Below are 23,338 nucleotides of genomic sequence, written 5' to 3'. Positions count from 1 at the left end.
ATCAGCTATTGCTGCCTTGCAGCTTCCGTTAATTAAATCAAGACTTGTGTGCAGGAAACCTCAAACAACATACTTTGAACTGAATGAAGGTGGCGTTTATGATCTTAGATTTAAGGCATCTCTGATCTTCCTGTTTTGCATATGGGCATGGGAACCATACGTGTACATAGGTCAGGATCCAAAGAACCACATAACTTGTTAAATGTTGCCTGTGGGACTTTGGGCACAATGAAAGTGTCTTTTGGATTCCAACATCTGTCAGTTTTGCCTACTTGCACTTAATTATTTTTGAACGTAATAAATGCTTTTTTATTATCCCAGTGCTTTGGTTGTGATCTTGTTCCATTTGCTTTGCAGAAAATCAAGGAGATTACATATATGCACTCTGAAGGCATTCTGGCTGGGGAATTGAAGCATGGGCCCTTGGCTCTTATAGATAAGCAGATGCCAGTTATCATGATCATTATGAAAGATCCCTGTTTCACAAAGTGCCAGAATGCTCTACAGCAGGTCACTGCTCGCCAGGTAAATTGCCCAGTAAGCATGTCACTTTTAGGACTAGATCGCTTGTGCATTTCCTGCAAGATTATCATTATGAAGGGTAGTCATAGGCAAGAGAAAGTAGAACTGTGAGGTCAGAAAGGGCAACCAAAATAGCCATAGGGATGGAGCCTTCCCATTCACAATAAACTTAATCTGTCATGGATGCTTTAGCTGAGATTCCTGCATTGCAGGGGACTGGACAATATGACCCTTGGGGTCCCTTCCAACTCCATGATTCTATATGTATGGTTTGGAGGACATGGAAAGAGATTTCCTTTCCCCCCTTATCTCAATAACTCTAGAACTTGGAATCATTTAATGAAATAGATTGGGTGTAGAGATTAAGGACAGACAAAAGCAACCAGTCTTCACACTATTCACAAATTATGGAATTGCTGTCAAATGATACAGCGATAACCACTACATAAAAAAGGTAAAGGATCCCTGACAGTTAAGTCCAGTCGCAGGCGACTCTGGGGTTGCGGCGCTCATCTCACTTTACAGGCCGAGGGAGGCAGCATTTGTCCGCAGACAGCTTTCCGGGTCATGTGGCTAGCATGACTAAGCCGCTTCTGGCGAAACCAGAGCAGCGCATGGAAACGCCGTTTACCTTCCCACCGAAGCGGTACCTATTTACCTACTTGCACTTTGACGTGCTTTCAAACTGCTGGGTTGGCAGGAACTGGGACCGAATAATGGGAGCTCACCCCGTCGCAGGGATTCAAGCTGCCGACCTTCTGATTGGCAAGCCGAAGAGGCTCAGTGGTTTAGACCACAGCACCACCCACATCCCATAACCACTACATTAGGTATCTTTAATTGGCCATTAGAACTATAGTGAACAAAGTTTTGGATATAAGATGAGGTGGAAACTGTCTCTCAGCAGCTGTTGCTCCTCTGCACATTTTCAGCCTAGGGAAGCATGTGCTCAGAAGACACTGCTGCAAGCATATTATGCTGGAACTAGGAAAATACATTTCATGCTCTTAGGTTGTACATAACATTTGGTTTGATTTGATTAACATTTGGTTTGGTTTGCACACATTTCAATTTTCCCAAGGCCTTTTATTTATTTATTTAGTATTTTTCTGGAAAGAAAGGGAGAAAGTAGGGATTTTTTTTAATGGCCCATCCCATGGGTTTGGAAATGTTACATCATCAGTAAACCTATGGAATGTTTTTTCCAGTAGAGGTTTGGCACTTGTCTTCCATACTAACTTGTCTGCATAAGCTTCAAGGCATAACAATTAAAATACACGGAGTGGGTAATAGTTAGCAGGTGTTCTGTGATGTTAGTTCTTACATGGTTTTTATTGTGTATATATAATTATTGTGAAAGACTTCAGTATTTTTTATGAAATTTGTTTATTTAATTCATAAAAATATTTATATACCGTTGTATTATAAAATTTATACCACCGTGGTTTACAGAGATATGCAAAATGGCTTTCAACTTAAAATTTAGCTCAGTTGACATTAATTGCTGCATGTTGGCAAAATGTCTGAAATGCGCAGCAAAATATAGATGAAATGAAAATGTAACCTTGAATCAACTTTGATTTCTTGCTTTGCAGGGCCGCCCTGTTATATTGTGTTCTAGAGAAGACACAGAGAGCTCAAAATTTGCTTACAAAACTATTGAGCTTCCACAGACCGTTGATTGCCTGCAAGGAGTTTTGAGTGTTATCCCTCTACAGCTGCTTTCATTCCACCTGGCTGTTCTCAGAGGATATGATGTAAGTTACTTCTATATTTAGGCACTCCAATTAAAGCACTTATACAAACACACTTGGACACTTCCCCTGTTTCTTCAGACTTGAAACAAGAATGATTACATAGAATTTAAACAAAGACCTAGTTGTGCTCTCTTAAGATGGAAATTCAGTGCAAATCAAATTTAATTTACTTTTACCCTGCAACATAAGCTCCAAATACTAAAAGCGTAGAAAACAAGTTTACACAATTACAAAAATAGTTTTGGAGTGCATGCCATTTTTCTTGACATGCACATTCCCATTATCCAAGCTATAAGGAGCGGTTTGCAGCAGATGCCTGTGCGACATGCCAACCTCCCCTTTGCCTTGCCCCACCCCTCTCAATGAGTGGCAGTGAGCAACTCAGCAGCTGGGAAGCAAGCATTCTGGCTCTGCCCCCTGGGTGAGCTGCTGCTGCTACACAACAGTGATGTCAGTCACTGATAGGATACAAAGGTGCTCCACCTTCAGAGTTTAGGTGGATGCTAAATGAAGAAAGGGTCCTGTCAGTTTTGTTGTTCTGACCATGGGATGCCATACCCAAGGATTGTCTGGTGCCAAAACTCCATTGCCAGTGAATACTTTCATTTTATGCATAATGCATAATCTGTTTTAATTGCTGTTGCTGGCTTGTTTTTTAACCTTCTATTGTTTCTCTAACATTTGTTTTAATTTTTTTTCCCGTGCCTTGGGAGTTTTACAACTGGGCATATTTGCTTTTAAATCACAGGTTAACAGTGTACACAATCAATTACACTACACAGTTTCAATGTAATCTCTCTCAGTTTTCATACATTTTCTCACATTTTGATGATAATTTTGCTAGATTATCTATAGGGATGATCCATAGCCGGAAAGGTCAGAAGGAAAGTAGGGAAAGAAGCAGAGACCCAGGGTTATGGTTCAAATACGGCAGTAGAGAGAATACAGAAGGGAGAAGTGGTCAAAAATGGTCAGGCAAAGCCAGCTGGGAAATGGAAAATGGTCAGGCAAAGCCAGCTGGGAAGGGATGCAGCAATCTGTGGTTGTATTTCCATATACATTCTCAGAATTTGGGGAGGAATACAGCTAGTATGTTGATTATTATTTTTAGTCTGTTTTACTGAGTGATGCACATGAATTTCTTAAATGAAAAAGCCTCCTATAAATTGAATTGAGGATAATTTTCTTTTCTTTCCCCCAGGTGGATTTTCCGAGGAATTTGGCAAAATCTGTGACTGTGGAATAAGCACTGCACAGTAGAATATTTGTTACCCATAATCCAAAATTGAATTTCTGTCAGTGAGACTTTAGCAGACTGTTTTGATGATGCTGATTCTACAAAGCAAAGTAAACATAATTCTGTTTACTTCAGTGGGGTTTGGGGCTGTGGAAACCACAAACCAGTACAATGGATCTGTTGCTAACTGGAAAGTATTTGGGAATGTTTTGTTATTTTTTAATGTGATCTTTAATGTGCCTTTAAATATTTGTTACTTGCCTTGCACCTAAGTGCTCTTGCCACATCGCTGAAATAATAAAATTGCCAAAGAAAGGAAGAAAAAGCATTGTTTACAAATGGTTAATGAACAGTTTTTCTATTTCTACGACTGTGCAATATATGTATATAACTTTTGAATTACTGTGAATAAGTCAACACTATACATGCAGCCTGAATCCGTACATGTTTACTCAGAAGTAAGTCCCTCTGAAATCAGTAGGATTTATTCCTTGGTATATATGCATAGGAGTGCTGCCTTAGTTCTAAATACAAAGTATTTATATATACACAAATGTATAGCATTTAAGTTATTTTTAGTATGTTGGTTGCCTGTAGTAGTGGGCTGATTTTACTAATTGTGTACAAGTTCTTTTACTGTTTGTGCTTTGTATTTTTAACTGGAATTCTCTTTCCTATTATATTAACCTTTCCTATTTACTGTTATGGGATTGTATCTGTATTTCCACAGATCCTTTCATCTATCTACACTTTACAACTTCTGCACTATTGTGAATTAAAGTTTCTTAAACATCATTCAGATTTAGTTGTGGTTTGCTGAAAATTTCCTTTTGACAAAATACCAGTTTACTTGAGCCAAATTATCTTCATGTTCTTGAATAGTATTGTTTAACCATAGTAAGCTATTGGCTGTTGTGTGAGCTCAGTATGTTTATATTTAACTATTGTACAACCAAACACTATGCAATTAAAGAGACTATTGACTGCAAAATGTTCTTGACTGGGTTTTCTGATTCTTTTCTACAACCTTTATTTATAAAAGCCAGTCTCCAACATTCCATCACTCTCTCAAAATTTTGTAATACTCTTAAGAGAACTCAATCCCATAACCCAGAATGTGGAGCTCTGTAGAGAGGACAGGGCCTGATATTCAGTGGTAGGGTTTAGGTTATGGTGTGAGGGGGAAAGAAGTGATTTATTTGAGGATATTGTGCTAGTCCTCCAATGAAATTGACTGGTAGCTTTAGAACAGACGAAAGGAAGTATTTCTTCACACAATGAAAAATTAATTGATGGAATTCACTGGCACTAGAGGAGATAATAGCTACTAGTTTTCATAGATTTAAAAGTATATTAGACACATCTCACAGAGGACAAGTCTATCAATGGATATTAGTTATGATGAATGTATGAAACTTGCAGTTCCTGGAGGTCAACAACAGGAGAGGATTACTTTTTCATGTCCTGATTGCAAGCCTTCCAGAGGCAGTGGTCCACTGTGGCTGCTCTTATGTTCTTAATTAGCCTGTGCTCTGCTGTGATTTGATGCCTCTTCTTCAACCTTTTGGCCTGGCATTGTGGACACTGTCAGATCCACTGGTATAATTAGTTAATTTTATATCCTGGACTTAATGGTGGATAAGATATAAGTAATAAAATTCTTATGGAGAGCAGGCTAGGGATGTGGGCTCTTTAGATGGTAATGTGTATTACTTCAGAATATAGTACGCTAGTCTTGCTTTGTTGGGGGCCCTTTTTCTCATTCTGCTGTATTCTGCTGCATATTTCGGCCCTGGTGGTGCCTCTGGATGAAGCTCACAGTATAGTCTTGGACAAATCATGGTGAAGAAAAAAATTCTAACTAAAGTATGGGGATGTTTCAAAATTTCTGATTACTATGAACTGACACAAAGTATCAGTGCCACTGACAACGCAGACAGGTAATGATATTGTGCACTTAACTGGTGTATCTTCAAGCTTCATGGAACTTTCCAAAGTAAGAAAATGACTGTCTATATTTCTAGCAACTGTGTTGCTGAAGTTCTATCACTTCTTCACTTCCTAGAGAAATAAATTTTGCCACAAAGATAATTTCTCAATATGTTCCCATACTGCAGTTTTCAAAGTAGCAATTTTTATGCTACAGCTCACTGAAGAGAATAAGCAGTCTGTACAATAATGTCCCTTTTTGGATAAAATTCCTTTAACTTTGAGAGGCTGCACATGAGATGTAGATTCTCTGCTACTTAGTGACTTCAATTTATTTAACTAGTTCAAGCTCACTGGCAGCCTCAAAAGCCTTGGGATTTGGGATAAAGTGAGCTTACATTCTTTGTTCCCCTGCAAAACCTGTTCCAGAATTTTTTCCCTTTAATTAAAACATCCTATTCTTCTGATGTTTCTTCCTCTACCCCCACTACTATTATTTTTATCTAATAGTCGGTAGTGTTCAGTTTTTGCTGGTTCCTCAGGTAAACATCCTTAGAGGTGCCCGTGGATTCATTGCTGTGCCAGGAGACACATGTTGGCAAGAGCACTTTGCATTGGCTATACCCATTTTTGTCTTATCTCCTGAAGGGCTGTCCCATAGAAGAGATTAAGGGTCAATCTGCAGACCTATTTTTTTATATTCACATATAGTTAACATGTTCTGAATCATTTTGAAGATGATTTTCCAGAGTTTTATTATCTGACAACAGTTTTACAAAACAGATTTTTTCATGTGAGTAAAGCAGCCAGAAGTGTGCTATGAAAGATGACCCAAATTCCTCTATCCCCCACCCGCTAAAGTTTGGTTAAAAACCTCTTCAATAAAACAGAATAGGTTAGTGACCCTTTATTGTACTGCTTATTGTACTGCCTTTATTGTTCTGCTTTCTCATTTGGTAAACAAAAATAAACTTTATGTTTGGACTAAAGGAGCTGTGGGACACAGGTGGTGCTGTGGTCTAAACCACAGAGCCTAGGGCTTGCCAATCAGAAGGTTGCTGGTTCGGATCTCCGCGACGGGGTGAGCTCCTGTTGCTTGGTCCCAGCTCCTGCCCATCTAGCTGTTCGAAAGCACGTCAAAGTGCAAGTAAATAAATAGGTACCGCTCTGGCGGGAAGGAAAATGGCGTTTCCGTGTGCTGCTCTGGTTCGCCAGAAGCGGCTTGGTCATGCTGGCCACATGACCTGGAAGCTGTCTGCAGACAAATGCCGGCTCCCTCTGCCTGTAGAGCAAGATGAGCACGCAACCTCAGAGTCGGCCACGACTGGACCTAACAGTTAGGGGTACCTTTACCTTTAAAGGAACTGTAAAATATGATTGGTCAAGCCCCACTCTTACCTGTATGACATCAGGATTAGGGTGGCTGGCTGTGGCTTGCCCAAAATAACCCCGTGGGCCAAATGGGGAAGTCTGGCATGCCAAGACTGGCCATAGGCAAGAGGTTCCCCACACCTGATCTAGAGATAAAAAAATTAACCTCAGGAGCTGAAGCTCTCTTGCCTTGCCTCAGGGGACAGTAAAAAGGTAAAGGTAAAGGACCCCTGACAGTTAAGTCCAGTTGTGAACAACTGTAAATGGTTGAAGGCAGTATTTAACACAAAGCATAAATGAATTTTAACATAATATAAAATAAACACCACAAACGGGGGGAATAATGACCCTATGGGAAGTGTGAATATCCTGAAAGAAAATGCAGAAATAAAGAGGCAGAAACAGCTACTGAAGTACTGTTGTCAGTTGGCAACTTTGTTGAGTTTGAAAACAAAATTTATTGACCATGTGATGCAACATAATATTCATCCTCTTTGTAAAAAGAGGGATTTCTGTGACATTTGTTTTCCTCACAAATTATATATGTTCAGTTGCAAAGGAACAAATTAGGGTGTTGCCACAGCTAAGTGCAAATTCCCATGGGCATTACAGCATCACACATGGGCTTGATGCTGACCTACAACTTGTGAATTCATAGTTAATCTCATATGCACACTTGCTTTTGGTCTTGCTTTGCAGACATTTATTTGAGGAAGTCTATCAATGAATTGTCTCAGTTAGATTGTTCATGTAACACTGGTCACACGTCATTTGCCAGAAAATATTTCTTTCCACAGTCTCCAATGATCATTACAATAAGTTGGACACTTCTTGAAGCATTAGATGTTTATTGGCAACGATAGGGAAAAACAATAAAACAATTCATACTTTTAGCAAAAACACTTGTTCGTAAGGTTGCAAAATTGTTACATTGGTCAGAGTTTTTAAAACATAGTAAAAAGTAAGCATTTAAATTAGCAGCGGTATACTTACTGATTATTTTGAATTAAGAGGATCAAGTCAGCTAATGAACAAATGGTTTAATGTTAATTGGAGTTCAAATAATATTAGCTAATACACAAAATGTCATATGAAGAAACTTACAAATCTTACATTCCATACAATACATCCCATACAGTATGGAATTACCCTAAAGAGTTGCTATCTTTTGCCCCCAAAGGCTTAAGTTACAGAAGGATAAATTATGTGGGTTCCTCTTATGTGCTGCTGCCCTTTTTGAAACCTTGCAGTGTTTTACACCAGTGATGTAAGTTGTATAGTGTATAATTATGTTTTGGATCTTTATTGTTAAATGCATACCCACCCCCATATAGAAAAAATTGTACCTTAAAGAAGCAGCCTTCTCTTTCCTGCTGATTTCTATTGTGTCAAATGAACAGGATGAACATCTGCTTAGTGTTCTTTTGTTGCCAGATGAATCTCATGCTTGGTGAGGATAAAATTACCAGATGCCATTTTTCATAGAGGTGTCTCATTGTAATGGAAACAATATAGATTAATTTCACAGTTGGGTGTGCATTCCTCTATCAGTGGATGGCGATGTTCAAACTCCTTTCCCCATATTTGATATACCAGCACGAGATTCAAATGTCACTGTCACTGACCCTTGTATGCCACACTTTCCCAATATCCTATTGTGGTAAATAGCAGGTTACCCGACGGCTCCAGCCCTTTGCTGGGATTGCAAAGTCCAGGGCATTTATGCATATGAAAACATTTCAAAAGCAAACACGTCGCACTTAATCCGTTCTCCTAGCGTTTTGATATATGAAAATGACGTTTCCACTGCTGTGCGGAGTGGGGCAACTAGCTGTGTGTCGAGTGCTTCATTCATGCTTAACGTCATTTCACCTCAGAGCGGAAAAACAAAATTATGTGAAAGCCTGACATCAGCCACGCGATCATTTGCTGTTTTGTCTTCTTCATCTAATACAGTATTATACCAGGGAAACGGCCTTCCATATGTGTCACCCTATGTGAATATTGGAACCGCTCACTTTCGCACAGGCAGGTGACGTTACCTCAAAGCGCACACCCCTCCCCCCCTCCAGCCCAGTCACCGAGGAAGGCGCTTGTCACTCCTTACCTTATATAGTGGCCTTTAACACCCGCCTCCGAAAGACTGGTTGGCCGACCCTCGAAGAATGTCGGCGTGGATTGGCCGCGGCGGCTGCCTGTCATCACGCTCGGGGCCTGGTGCGGCCTGTGAGGGACCGAGGGAGGCCATTGCGGCTGGAGCGTCTCCGAGAGCTTGGTCAGGAATCGAAGCGGCAGAGTGGCTCCCCCGAGGGCTTCCGAGGAGGTGAGGCGGGCGCCGGAGCGGGCATGCTTGGGGCCGGGCGAGCTGTGGGTGCGGCCGAAGGATACCAGCGGGGCTGGCGCCGGGAGGAGGCGCCAGGGGGTTGTGGGTGGGTGCGGGGAGCGCGGCGGCGGCGACGACCCCCGCAGACGGCTGCGTGATGACTTCAGCCCCCCTCCCCCACCCGGAGCTGCGGCTGGAAAGTTTCCCCGCCACCTTGGCAGCCCCCCTTCCTCCTCCTCCTCCTGCCCCTGGCGAGGGGGCGGCGGAGGCTCCCGCTTTAGGCCCCGGCCGAGTTCAGCCCCCCCTGTTCCCACCCCGCGAGCGCCCTCCGTTCCCACGACTCGTTTTCGTCTCCTGAGCCCGGGGAGGGGGGTCGTCGCTCAGGGCTCGCGAAACACGCAGGAGTTCCTTCCCGCCCCGCTCCCGGGGCATCTCCTCGCCTGACAGCATTGGGCTGACCCGGCTTGGCTGGTACCTGCGCCTCTCTCGCCTCCCTCCTGCCGCTCACCCCCTTCTGCTGCCGCAGTGATTCTCGTCCTTTGCGGTTTGTGAGCAGGAGATGCCAGGGATGGACCAGCCTCTTCGTGCTCTGACGCAGGGGTCGCACTGGAGGGTCCCGGTGGTGGTGGTGGTTTGCTCTAAGCTGCCACCCTCTCTAAACACTGGCTTGGGAGCAAATCCCATTGAATCCAGCGGAGCTTACTTTTACTAAGCAGGCCCGCATTGGATTGCGTTGATGGAAAACCAAGCCCCCCAGGTCCTGCCCTCGCTAAGCTTTCAGATGGGCGTTTTGCAACAGTCCTGGTACACATTTTCAATGCCAGAACAGAGCTATCTAATCTGTGCTATGGAAGGTGGAGGTTAACAACCCAGCTCTGCACGTTTACTTGGAAGTAGAAGCCATTGATTTCTGTAGGATGTACTTTCAAGGAAATGTGTTTTGGATTTCTGCCCAAGCTTTCTTTGAATATCCCCTGTCCCATCTCGAAGGCGCAGTAAACTGTTCTATTCTTAAATTATTGCCAAAGGAGAGAGGAGGATCAACAATTCAAGCAGCAGTTATTGTTTAATGTACAGTAATTGAATAGCACATCTAGGTTGCCACTAGTGCTCCTCTTGATGTCACACTTCTCTGGATAAGAATGACTGCTTTAAATTAGTATGGTGTACTGTCCGCTTGTCAAATTGTTGAGTTTGAGTTGTGTTGGATTGTGTAATTATACCCCTCACATAGAGAAATTACCTTTTAAGAGAAGTCTGCTTGTTAGATCACTTTTCCATTTCATGTGCCAACACATAACTGAAATTATTAAGAATGCTAGCTAAAAGTTGCCTTCTAACTTACATGATACTTGTTGGTAGCTTATTTTGTTAAGAGCATTTTTTTGGTCACATATAGGGAAGATGTTTTTCTTCTCCTTTTTTTACTATTGCCCTTTATACATCCCTTCTTACATTTGAAAGTGCATTATTATTGACCTTGTATTCATGTTCTTGTGAGAAGGGTCTCTGTTTAGTCTTTTTTTAATAGAAAGGGAAGGTGATTCTGGGATATATTTTACTTGTCCAGAATCATGGATATTCAAATCCAATACATTTTCTGTTAGTTATATATTGGAGATAGCTTTAATGTGAAATATTGTTTTGGTACTGTGATATGTTAAACATATACTGAGTTCCTCTGAAAGAAAGTAGGATGTAAGTTTTAAAAATAAATGTCCATAGTACAGTCTAAGCAGCTGATACACACGGTGGAACTACACCTCTAACCTAAGAACATAAGATCAAACTAGAGGCCTGTCTTGTTCAGCATTTTATTCTCCCAGAAGTCAACCAGGTGCCTGTGAGAAGCTTACAAGAAGGATATGAGCACATTAGCACTCTCTTACTTGTGACCCCAAACAAAAGATATTCAGAGACATACTGTCTCTGATACTGGAGGTAATGTCATGATCATATCTAGGAGCCATTGCTCACCTCCTTGAATTTGTCTAAATACTTTTTAAAGCCATCCAAATTGATGGCCACTACATCTTGTGATACCATTTCCCACCGTTTAACTATGTGCTATCCTCTTTGTACATCACACTAAGCAAAATCATTGCTTAGCACAAATGTGTGAGTGTGCAGACTTTCAAAGAGGAGATTGAAGCTGCTGTATTCCTCACTGGTCATTCAACTGCTGTGTTAAGCTAAGCCTTGGTCATCCTCCAGACTCATGGTTTAGCTCTCCCAATCAAATCTTGAGCTGTTAATCGCAGGACAAACATTGGTTACAGCTCATGGTTAGAGAGCTAAAGCATGAGCCTAGGTTCACATGACACACTAAGCCAAGCCATACTTTAACTCAACATAGAAGCAGATTGACTAGGGGGGCCAAAGTGGCTGTAATGTCTTGAGAGTCCACACACTTGTGCATTCATGCTAAGCCATAGATTGGCATAGTGTGGCATTTGTACCGGATCAGTTCATTGCTTTTCTGTTTTGACTTTCCCAACATTTAGCTTCATTTGATGAAATTTTTCTAAGAACTATGAGATGTGCAACTCTGTCTTATGCAAGTTCACTCAGAAGTCCCACTGAGTTCACTGAGAATTACACTGAAGTGTGCATAGGATTGAAGCCATTTTGTTTGTTAATGTTTAGTTTAGAGCCACTTCATAAGTTATGTTTATACACAAGAGCAGTGGTACCTCTGGTTACGAACTTAATTTGTTCCGGAGGTCCGTTCTTAACCTGAAACCATTCTTAACCTGAGGTACGACTTTAGCTAATGGAGCCTCCTGCTGCCGCTGCACGATTTCTGTTCTCATCCCGAGGTAAAGTTCTTAACCCAAGGTACTACTTCCCGGTTAGCGGAGTCTGTAACCCGAAGTGTTTGTAGCCCAAGGAGTTTGTAACCCGAGGTACCACTGTACTGAACATGGATAATAATATTTTGTGTTGTTGCTTTCTAGTATATTAATCACGGCAAAATTACAAATGATAATTTATAAATGAGTTGCATGTTATTCCTACAGACAGAAGTCGATTTCATCTAAGAGAAACATAATTAATAAGGTAGCCCTTACTTTAGAGTGCATGTAAAACCACAGCCTATGGAACTGCTAATATATCTGTGGCAAATAACCACACTCTTTTTCTGTACATGCAGTTATGAAGACAAAATGTACATCATGTTTCAGGGAGTAGTAGAATTAAACTGATGAATTCTAAACTGGAGCATTCCCTATTCATATATACAGTAAATCAGATTTATTCAGGCATTTAAATATTTTTTGGAAAGTGTTGCTATCCTAATTTCCTAGCCACACTGACAATGTGAATTAAATAAATCTGAATTGGGTAATATTGGGAGCCTCTATGTGCAGATTTTCATCATGTGCAAAACATTATACAGTGACTAAAGTTATTTTTTGAACTATCTAAAATCTAATTTACTTCAGAAAATTTCAGTTGCATTATGAGTTTTTATTTCCCCTGCAATATAAGCCCTTTTAGTGTTATTGCAGGGATGCATCAAAGTGCCCAATCCCCTAGTATTTCCTCAGTCATCAAATGAAAAACACTTTGTACCTACAGCTATATGTGTGAAAGCTGTGTTGATATAGATAGTTGTTCTGTTTGCATAGATGGTAGCAGGTGAAGCTACTTGATGCACCCCCATTCCTGTAATGCTCAATGCAGGAGCAATAATGCCTGAATAGGGCAATTGTAAGATATATATTTGTTGCACTTAATTATTCTAGATGACAGAAAAGGCCTTCAAATATGTACAGGAAGTTACAACAGAGTAAATGGAGGGAGAGGGGAAAATGAGGAAGGAAAACAAAAGAAAAAATAAGAGTATTGTGCCACCTTTAAGACTAATATTTGTATGATACAAACTTTTGTTGACTAGAACCTACTTCAGCATACAGAAAATGCCTATATAAGACCAGAAAAGCAGCTAGCCAGAAATCCTGTTTTTATGAGCCTACTAAGAGACAAATAGAAAAAGAAAAAGGCTTCTATCAGGTGGACTGGCAGATGAGAAGGAGGACTCTCAACCCTTCCTTTGCCAGGTCTCTGTGCTGGGCAAGGTGAAAGGACTTGCATTCCTTGGTAGCCAGAAAAAAAAACAAGGTGAGCTGGCTGGAGAAGGAGGAAGGATGGAGTGACCCTTCTCTCTTTTGCTTACCTCCCTGTATGAAATTGCCTGCCCATGCCTGCATGAAAATTCTGCTTGCCTGTGGTAGCCAGACAAGACAGAATGATAAGTTTCACTTTTAAAAGATCTGTTTTTTTCCACTCTTATAATCTCCCCATATGCTGTCAGATTCTTTCTCAGTACTTCTACAGCTGCCTATGTCAGTTTTAGACACTAGGGCCAAATTCAACTAACCTGATGCCCTACTGGCACACTAACCGCAAATTTGTTCTGTAGGGTCAGGAACACCCCCCCCCCTTTGAACTCTGGGTGGGTGGAGGGGGGTTGTTGTTCCGGCAAGCAGAAATGCTTGTGCTGATGGGAGGATCGGAAGAGGAAGGCATTGAATTCCTCCCGCAGAAATTGCTTTGACATGCATGAGACATTTTGGGCCCACCTCTTAACAGATGGAGGAAAAGAAAAGATAAGGTGGCAAGCATGGTCTTGGGCAGTATTCTGTCTCAGTCAGCTGGTGGATGAATGATTCTCCATGTCAAAATGTTACCATCACATAGAAAACTAGATTTGTTGAGAAGTGTTCAACTCCAGTCTTCTCCTTGATGTGCTAGTTTTCTTTGTGCAGGATGAAGAGCTTTTAGTCATTTACGACTGCTTCTGCAGCTTGGAATGATCAGGGGTGAGTGTCCATGCCACCTCTGACTGATGTGACAAACTCTTCCTCCTGAGCTTGGAGCTGGGGGTGGGGTGGGGAACTGTCCCTACAGTTGCAGCATGCTTTGGAGACATAATGTGACTATTATCTCTCCTGTATTCAGCTCCAAGTTTGAGGGGACTGTTGAGCCTCATTTGTATTGTTCTGTGTTTTGGGGCTCTCCAAACACCTTGGAAGCACAACATGGTGAGTTCCAGCCCCCTCCTGAACTTGGATCTGGGGGCTGGGGTTTGTTCCTTGTCGTGGGCTGTATTTTTTAGGTGTTAGGGGTACCTCAGAAGTTCAGTGCTACATCAGAGCAAGACTTGCTAACCACTGCAAATGGAACAGTCCACAAAACTTGATATCAGACACACTGATTATGATAACTATGCCACCATTTTGTAAATATTCCCTGTTTAATAAAGTACCATGCATCTGTTGGCCTTTTGGCCAAATCTTCATCAGAGAAGGGCTGAACAACTTTAACAGCTGCAGAGGCTGAATGACCACCACAGCAAAGGGGAAGTACTTTGTAATGTGCATAAATGTGATTCCTCTTTCTCTTTCCCTCACCAGTTTGTTTAACTTGGTGGTCTTCTACAGTGGAATCTATGCTTAAAACAGTGATGTTCCACCCAGCTTGCAGATACCTAGCCCTTGAAGATAATAAAGAAGTCTGGATAAATCACTAGACTCAGAAGTAAGCCCCAATGGGATTTATTAATGGGCAAAATAGGATTTCAGCTTTAAGTATACAGTTAATATGAAGACTGGTGCAGCTTTGTAAAAGCTTGAGATTATCCCCAGGTTACTACCAAAGCATAGCGTTTGGTAACTGCCAGTGAGCGCTGTAATTTCCAGTCAAGTAGGCAGCAAATAATGTGTGGGTAAGATGCTGGCACTGGGTTGAAAGTGTTATGAGTGTTTATTGCTGCTGGTTGTACTGGTGTGTGTGTGTGTGTGTGTGTGTGTGTGTGTGTGTAGGGTACACCACTAAGATCTGACTATTTAAATTATAATGCCCAGTTTTTGCACTGGTTCTGTATTTAGTGAGTTTTTTGTCTGTCTTTTCTATTCTATATTGCACGTATTCTGCAATGAAATTCTAACGAGAACCTTTGGTAGCAGTTGTCATTTTATATTCCACTGTGCTTTATTTGTTGTACTTTTTATTGACACTCTTTTTTGCATTAGCAGTTTGTGTGACTCTTTTGGTGATCCAGAGCAGATAAGGAATGTTAGATATGTGCCTGGCTGACTGTATTGCGGAGAGAAGGGATCAACAGAATCCCAGGCAGGGTAATATTGACTCCCTGGAATACACTGGGGGAGGGATGATGTTAGGGAAAGTAGGCAGCAGGCACTTGACCACACACACTTACCTGTCAGTAGAATCTAGGTAGTCATGCCAACCCTCCCAGCTTGAAGTGCTATTGCTGAATGCCAGGTAGGTGCATAATAAAACATCTTAAGGTGCTAACCAGGTATGCATTACATAGAGCTGGGTGAGCCTGACTGTCCCAGATGTGCCTACCTGGTACTTAATATGACAGTAACAAGGATTGCAAATTCTTTCATTAGTAATCCAGTGTCCTTGGGTACCAGGGTCAAGGGAATGCACCTAGTGTTGGGTCATGGATACAGAACAGTGATCCTCACTCCACTGCCCAACAGCTTCCTTAGCAGAGCTAGCTGGAACCATCTTAGTGGTGATGCTGGGCACCCAGCTCTGTATGTCCATACCATCAGAACCACATGTAGCTGGATCAGTGCTGAACTGGTGCCTAGAAGTGATAATAGGCTGGATGAGGATCAACAAGCTGAATCTGAATTTTGGCAAGACAGAGGTACTGCTAGTGAGTTGTTCTTTGGTCTGGGAATTTTTTTTTTAAGAAGAAGGAAAAAGGCGATCATTGGACTACTTTGAAAATACAAATTTCCTTCCCCCTGAAAAAAGGTGGATTTTCAAAGGATATAAAATCCACACATCACCACGATGAGACTGACCCGTTTTTTGTACGCATTAAACCTGCAGAGGAAATAGATTGATATGTCCGTCCCTACAAATGGCTACCTCTTTGGTGTTTCTGTTCTCCTAGACTTATGCTTGATTTGATTAACATGATCTAAGTCAGAGGTTTGTGTTGTTGCTGTGCTGTTTATTGTGCCTGTTTATTAAACTTTCATTTTTACATTTGCTGTATGGTTTTATATATGATAATTATTTTGGCTGATAGATTGTTTTTATTTATTGCTGTATAAACTGCTTTGGGAGTTTGTATGGTGAAAAATGGTCTACAAATGTTGGAAACAAGTAACGTAAATAAAATGGGGACTTCAAAGTTTTTATACCTCTTGAGACCTCAGTGTAACAATATGCTGACAGCTAATTTAAGCAAATTCTGTTATATCTATTGTACAGTGCTTTACAAGTCCGTGCATAAAAATCAGTGATTTTTATGGGAGTTTTATTAATCCCAGATTTAAGGACACTCCCTCAGTTCTGTTACACAAAGTGAACACTCTTCCCCAATTCCTGGAATATAGGGAGTAGTCAGGAGAGCCAGCTGTCCTCAATATTGTGATGCTTCTCCACAGTGTGGTGTTAGTGGCAGCTGTTCTCTTTCTTTTCCCTCAACTTGGAGCTAGAATTTAAGACTAGGTGTGGTAAAAGAAACTCTACTTGCAGGTAGCCTCCATATCATTACAGCAGAGACTGAGCACGGACTAGTACTCTTTCTTTCCTACCAGAGAGGGAATAGTTAGTCATTATGTGGGTGAGGTTTTTAATGAATGGGGATGAATTAATTGATCCTCTTTTTGTTTCTCTTGAATTATTTGTTGTTGTTGTCCATTCTCATCCCACCTGACTCTTGAGAAGGACAAAAAAAAAAAAAAGGAAAAATAAATCAGCACCCAGGTCTAGTATATTTGCCTGGCTTGGCAAATAGCACAGCTAGGCTATGTAAACACCACAGTTTAAAGTGGATTAGATGCACCCCATGTGTGCAACTTCTTTGCGTCTTCACATGGTATTGTCCTTATCCAAGTGGCAACCTCCACTTCCCCACTTTAATAAAAAAAAATTATTCAGAAGTTACAATACAGTTACAGTACAATAATTTCAAGCCTGCATTCATGCTACAATTGCTACCTAGTGTATGTAGTGATTTTAAAGCAACTTTGCAGTGGTTTGAAGGGGAAAATATCTATAGCATGCTGAAGCCTGGGCCATGCAGGTATTTTGCAAGATTGATTAACTGATTTAATGTAATTCATAAAATTTATACACAACTTGAGTGTTTAAAAAAAACCCTCAAAGCAGTTTATAAAGATAATAAAACAATATAATCATCAATAAAATCAATAAAAACAACTTTAAAACTTTCAGAAGATAAAATCAGTAATAAACTAAAAACAGATTAAAGCATATATGTCCGCGTAGGCTTATATATACAAAAATGTTTTGGTTCTTAGGGTACTTAATGGGGTTTTTTTTTAAAGACATACAGGCTGCAATTTCAAAAGGAGTGTGAGCCTTGTCACCCCACATTTTTGAAGCTGATGCCCTGCCTCCAATATATTCAGCTGCTTCTAGTAAGCATCTATCGTCTGAAGGAGAGCTGAAATACACTTGTTTGGCTTTGAGCACCTTTTTCTTTGAACTTGGTGTGCTTTGTGTGGCTCACAGACCATATGTTGCCCACCTGAAGATTGGAGGTTATGTTTTACTTTTTACACCTAGACATGAAAGGACTTGCTTTTACTGAATGTGCCCAGTTCTGAACAGAGAAACATCTATGTTGGCTTGGGTATATATATGTGTGTATTATGTACACAGATGTAAACACTCAGAAACTGACTTATTGGTATCTATGCCTGGCAATGGAAACTGAATGTATATCACTCTCAAAAATACATTTTTCCAGTTCTGTAGTGGAATGTAATAAAACAATTTTGAACATTTCAACAGAAAGATTTCACTTGTTTAAATTGTATTTTGAATAAATAGTGAAATGTAATCTAAACTCTTTAGTGAGGCTGTTTTTTTTTTATTAAACTTGTAAATAGTTTCCATTTTGGTTACTTTACTATAGTATAAGACAACTAGATTAAAGCTCTGCTACTTACACAAATGCAATATTTAATAAACACTAATCAAATTTACCAAAAGTTTTGGTCATATGTATTAATGATTTATAAGAGGCTGATTTGGCATCAGATTAAAGTTTTGAAGTTTCAATCTCCTATTCCTTTCTTACTTTCTTTTTCAGGCAAACCGCAGTTTACCTGTAGATCCAACTATGCTAACTGTGGTTTGTCTTTCCTTCCACACCGGAACTTTAAACCCACCAATTCTGCATTGGAGGGCAAGCACAATCCATACCTGCCAACTTGCATGTTGCAGCAAACTATAGCTGGCTTTGACCTGATAACTATACCATGGTTTGCTATGTGTGAACCAGCTGCAAACGTATAATCATTTGGAAATGTGAGTTACTGATACTTCGTTGCATGTTCTTTTTTCTCTCCGTACCCTATAACTTTTCTTGAACAGAGCATTGAATCTAGTTCATATTAATGATACTTCACATAATATGTTGAGATTGGTGGAGGAAGGGGAATAAATGATGATGATGATGATGACGGGACCAGAAAGGCTAAAGAAGGAAAGTTTAACACAAATATTTCCATGAAATTCAGATATAACAGGAGTATTTTGAGGTGGTATACAGTTGGGCAGGTTTCTTGAAGTAATCTAGGCCTTATTGCCAACTTAAAACATTGTTTTGACATAGTATAGTCTGGTGGTGTTCATCAGCTTCTGCAATTAATTTTATTTTCCACTCCTGTATTATGCATGTTGTGGATATATAATTAACTTGAAACACTGTCAAGTTTCTTGAGGTGTTTGTTCACATAAATGCAGTCTCTCGTGTAATTCACATTAACATTAGATATAGCTTGTCATCTTATTTTTAAAAGCCGTTTTAAGCCCCTGCTGCCTGGATTTGTTTTGAAATTTTGCAGCACATTCCCCTAGCAGGCAGTGTAGTTGGCAGAGTGATCCAAACAAAACAGTCTGTTTGGCTGAGGATAACTTCTTTTTTGTTTGCTTCTAGTGCTGTAACTTAATTCTCTCCTCCCCACACAGATACTTATTAGTATTTTACAATATTTGTCATATTCCAGCAAGCACAATCTAGGAGTTCAAACATTTTCTGCTCATTTTCTGCTCATATTCCAGCAAGCCCAATCTAGGAGTTCAAACATTTTCTGCTCACCAAACATCCCACCAAGGAGTACAAAACAACTGCTGTGGAAGCAGAAATCTCTCTACCTCCTGCATATGAACCACGGCTGTGGGAAGGAAGATGTGTTTTGACGCATCTCTTACAACATGCAAGCACTGGCAAACAGATCAGTGCTGCCTGAACTGACTGTGCTGATCATATTCTTAGTCTTCTGCACAAAAATGTACCTGGATTTGGGACCATTGGTAATAATAAAGTAGGAGTGCAAACAAACATCATACATGACATTGTTTGACTTAACATATTTACTGAAAAGTAAGTTCCATTAAATTAATTGGGCCTTATACTCCCAGATACGTGGGTTCAAAACTGAAGAATTGTGGGTTAAGAATTTCATTCAAAAAATGTACAACTTGATAGCAGAGGTGGCTGACATTGGTTTGCGGCTCTTTTGAGGGCTGTATGCCAACCTGAGCCAATTTAACTCATGCACACAAGCTTGCACATGCATGCACATTCACACAGGACACACAAACTCAGAAGGAGGAGGAATAGACTTAGTTCAGGGAGTTGGACTTGATGACCCTTGGGATTCCTTCAAACTTTACAATTATCTGAAATAAGTACAGTGGTACCTCAGGTTACATACGCTTCAGGTTACATACGTTTCAGGTTACAGACTCTGCTAACCCAGAAATAGTACCTCAGGTTAAGAACTTTGCTTCAGGATGAGAACAGAAATCGTGCTCCAGCGGCGTGGCGGCAGTGGGAGGCCCCATTAGCTAAAGTGGTGCTTCAGGTTAAGAACAGTTTCAGGTTAAGAACAGACCTCCGGAACAAATTAAGTACTTAACCCGAGGTACCACTGTACTGAACATAAGTGAAGCGGGGACAGGCAACACACATAAACAAAGAAAGAGAGGACAGACAATGACACAAACTTAGCAGTGTATTTGCTGTCTTGGACAGCTTTGATGTATGAGGGTCATCGGTTGCTCCAGTTCTTCCTTGGGGGGGCAAAATGTTAAGGATTAATGTTAATGGGTTAATTCTCTATGAATCAGCAGAGATAACCCATTCCGCACCATGCACCTGCAGGCATCTTGTGACTCTTATCTGTGCTAGTGGACAAATTTGGCAAGTGACTTGGTGTATAAAAGGGCTCAAGGTTACAGCATACTGTGTGGGACATGGTAGGAGAATTGCTGAAGGCTATCTGTTGGAACTATGGATTCAAGTGAAAACTTTTTGAAAAGATTGTCTGAGGAAGAAGTTGGAAAATTTGTGGACTTCAGAAGTTAGAGAACTCTTATCACAGGCATCCCCAAACTCTGCCCTCCAGCTGTTTTGGGACTACAACTCCCATCATCCCTGACCACTAGTTCTGTTAGGTAGGGATGATGGGAGTTGTAGTCCCAAAACAGCTGGAGGGCTGAGTTTGGGGATGCCTGTCTTATCAGCTGCAGGACTTTGAAAGCAACTGACCTTAGGACTTGACTGTGGACTTTAACACAACAAGGACTTTGAAGCAAAGAACCCTCTCTGGGCTCAGAGAGAGAATGCTACTTGTAATGTTTGTAAATAGTGTGTGTTCGTATGTCAGTATTAGCCTAATAAAAACAACTCTCCTAAATGGCTGTTTTCTGCAGTGAGCTTAAACGGCTTAACTGAAGCTTTTTCAGCGCCAACACACAACACCCTGTTGTCTCCTCCTACTTCATCATTGCCATGGGAAGGAGTAAGAAAGCCTCCTATGTTTGAAAAGGCACCCTTCTCTATCTGGTGTGGCACCACTGCTAGAAGATTTTAGATAAGAAATGGAACAGAATGCTTCTTCCTCTGTTCCAAGGCACTTGAAGACATTCTACCCATGGAACTGACTGGAAAAGAATGGTGCTGTGCCAAAAGGAGAAGAAGTAGACTTCTGGACTCCATGGGGCAGCCGCTTGCCTATTGTTGCCTGTTACTTGGGACAGGGCAGGAAACCCACACAGAATAGGACATGTGTGCACAGGAAATGCTATCTCAGCTAAGATAGCATTGCACTGATCAGTCATTCTGCTAAAATCACTTTTGGATCATCCATTATGCTAGTCACGTCTCTTAAGTTAGTCATCTAAATGCACGTCGTGCTTTGTTCTCTTAGTGGTTGTCTAATTTCTAAAGAGAAATGCTGTTGGCAGCTTTGGGTACATATTTATAAAAAGTTTCACTTTTTTTGGTTCTCTTTCTACAGATCTTGAAAACTGCCAAATCCTGGGAGGAAAACTACATGACACTACATCATGAGCGAGAGTAAATGTGACAGTCAGTTTTACAGTGTTCAAGTCTCAGACTCAACATTTACTGTACTAAAACGTTACCAACAATTGAAACCTATTGGCTCTGGGGCTCAAGGCATTGTATGGTGAGTAGCTACTTATTGGACAAAACTAGTATAAGCATCAAACTGTAATATCTCCAAAATTTTGATCAAGGACTCAAAGTATTATTATTATTATTAGCCGCCCATCTGACTGGGTTGCTCCAGCCACTCTGGGTGGCTTCCAACAAATTAAAATACAAAACACAGTAAAACATTAAACATTAAAATCTTCCTTATATAGGCGTGCCTTCAGATGTCTTCTAAAATTGAGGTAGTTTTTTATTTGCTTGACATCTCATAGCACATACCTTAATTCCACACATACATAGAAACAACAGAATCTAAACATTATTTTGAAGTACTGTACTATTCCGTGATGAAGTTGAAAATGAACAGAACCTTTAAAAAGTCCTATGTCAGAATAAGAGCTCAACTAAAACAACAAGTTGATTAAAGAAATTATGTAATCTTAACGCCTGTTCTAGAGAAGAATTGTCTCTTAGTTTTTGACTGAGATATAAATGCACCTGCCTTTTAAGAAATTTCTAACTATACTTTGACTAATGGAACAGGATGAAATGCTTCATGCATGGAGGTGTTAAAATTAGTCTAGTAATAAGATCTGATTTATTTTTGGTTGAATAAAGTAAAACTTGAGAGGGTTTTCATTTGTGCACTTTGCCCTTCACCTAAAACAAGAAGCAGTTTCCTTGGGGTAACTGAGCTTGTCTGTCATATACCCTGACACCCATGGCTCTGATTTTAAAAAGCTGCAATTAAGATGTTTCTGTTTTAACTTTTCAGTGCTGCATTTGATACAGTTCTTGGAATAAATGTTGCTGTAAAGAAATTGAGTCGCCCTTTTCAAAACCAAACACATGCAAAACGAGCTTACAGGGAACTTGTGCTTCTAAAATGTGTCAATCACAAAAATGTGAGTAATGTTAATTTATATTAGAAACAAGTAAATGTAAAATAATAATTGAATGAATGTCAGATGAATCAACTGGAACGAAAGCTATTATTCTGTGATTCAAATAATTAAATAATTGAGAGAGAGATCAATTTTTGCTCTCTCCTGTACCTCCTGTAATGAAACACTGTAGTTGTTTTAGGACTATTTCCTAATTGCAATGTAGAAGACTAGTTATTCATGTCATATTTCTTTGAAAAGCTAACTAAATTTGGGTTTTTTCATGCAGGTCTCTTTGTGGTCTTTTTGTTGTCTGTAGTTGGCTTTAGGTAACAGTTCTTCGGATAGGAATGATCTATGACTTACACCACAGATTGGCAACCAATATTTCTAGAAATGTATTAAAAAACAGTCCAGTATGTTTCTCTTTATGACTATTAAAATGACCCTCGTCCCTTCCAATTCTATGATTCTATTATTATTAGCAGGCTTATAATGTATATTTAGTAGCATGTATACTTCTTAGTGGGACGCAGGTGGCGCTGTGGGTTAAAGCCTCAGCGCCTAGGACTTGCCGATCGAAAGGTCGGCGGTTCGAATCCCTGCGGCGGGGTGCGCTCCCGCTGCTCGGTCCCAGCGCCTGCCAACCTAGCAGTTCGAAAGCACCTCCGGGTGCAAGTAGATAAATAGGGACCACTTACCAACGGGAAGGTAAACGGCGTTTCCGTGTGCGGCTCTGGCTCGCCAGAGCAGCGATGTCACGCTGGCCACGTGACCCGGAAGTGTCTCCGGACAGCGCTGGCCCCTGGCCTCTTAAGTGAG

General features: G+C 40.6%; 2 protein-coding genes across 5 annotated transcripts in view; both read left to right on the top strand.

Annotated features, from left to right (window-relative positions):
- Nucleotides 1–4,507, top strand: part of GFPT2 (glutamine-fructose-6-phosphate transaminase 2) — a 29,613-nt gene extending 25,106 nt beyond the window's left edge. The window contains exons 17-19 of the mRNA XM_079967604.1: nucleotides 358–525; nucleotides 2,118–2,279; nucleotides 3,481–4,507. Coding sequence (XP_079823730.1) covers nucleotides 358–525; nucleotides 2,118–2,279; nucleotides 3,481–3,525 — 375 coding nt within the window. The 3' untranslated portion in view covers nucleotides 3,526–4,507. The remainder of the gene's footprint in view (nucleotides 1–357; nucleotides 526–2,117; nucleotides 2,280–3,480) is intronic.
- A 4,487-nt stretch (nucleotides 4,508–8,994) lies between these two features.
- Nucleotides 8,995–23,338, top strand: part of MAPK9 (mitogen-activated protein kinase 9) — a 29,230-nt gene continuing 14,886 nt past the window's right edge. For 2 of the 4 annotated variants that reach the window (XM_079967620.1, XM_079967623.1), the window contains exons 1-3: nucleotides 8,996–9,139; nucleotides 21,475–21,645; nucleotides 22,408–22,537. In XM_079967620.1, the coding sequence (XP_079823746.1) occupies nucleotides 21,524–21,645; nucleotides 22,408–22,537 (252 nt within the window). In that variant the 5' untranslated portion in view covers nucleotides 8,996–9,139; nucleotides 21,475–21,523. Of the gene's footprint in view, nucleotides 9,140–18,327; nucleotides 18,476–21,474; nucleotides 21,646–22,407; nucleotides 22,538–23,338 lie in introns of those variants that run through there. The other 2 variants (XM_079967621.1, XM_079967622.1) reach the window with 2 other exon arrangements.

This window comes from Podarcis cretensis (genome assembly GCF_951804945.1).
Source record: "Podarcis cretensis genome assembly, chromosome: 2".
Taxonomy (NCBI): domain Eukaryota; kingdom Metazoa; phylum Chordata; class Lepidosauria; order Squamata; family Lacertidae; genus Podarcis; species Podarcis cretensis.
Note: the sequence above shows the minus strand (reverse complement) of the source record. Positions and strands in the feature narration are given on the sequence as shown.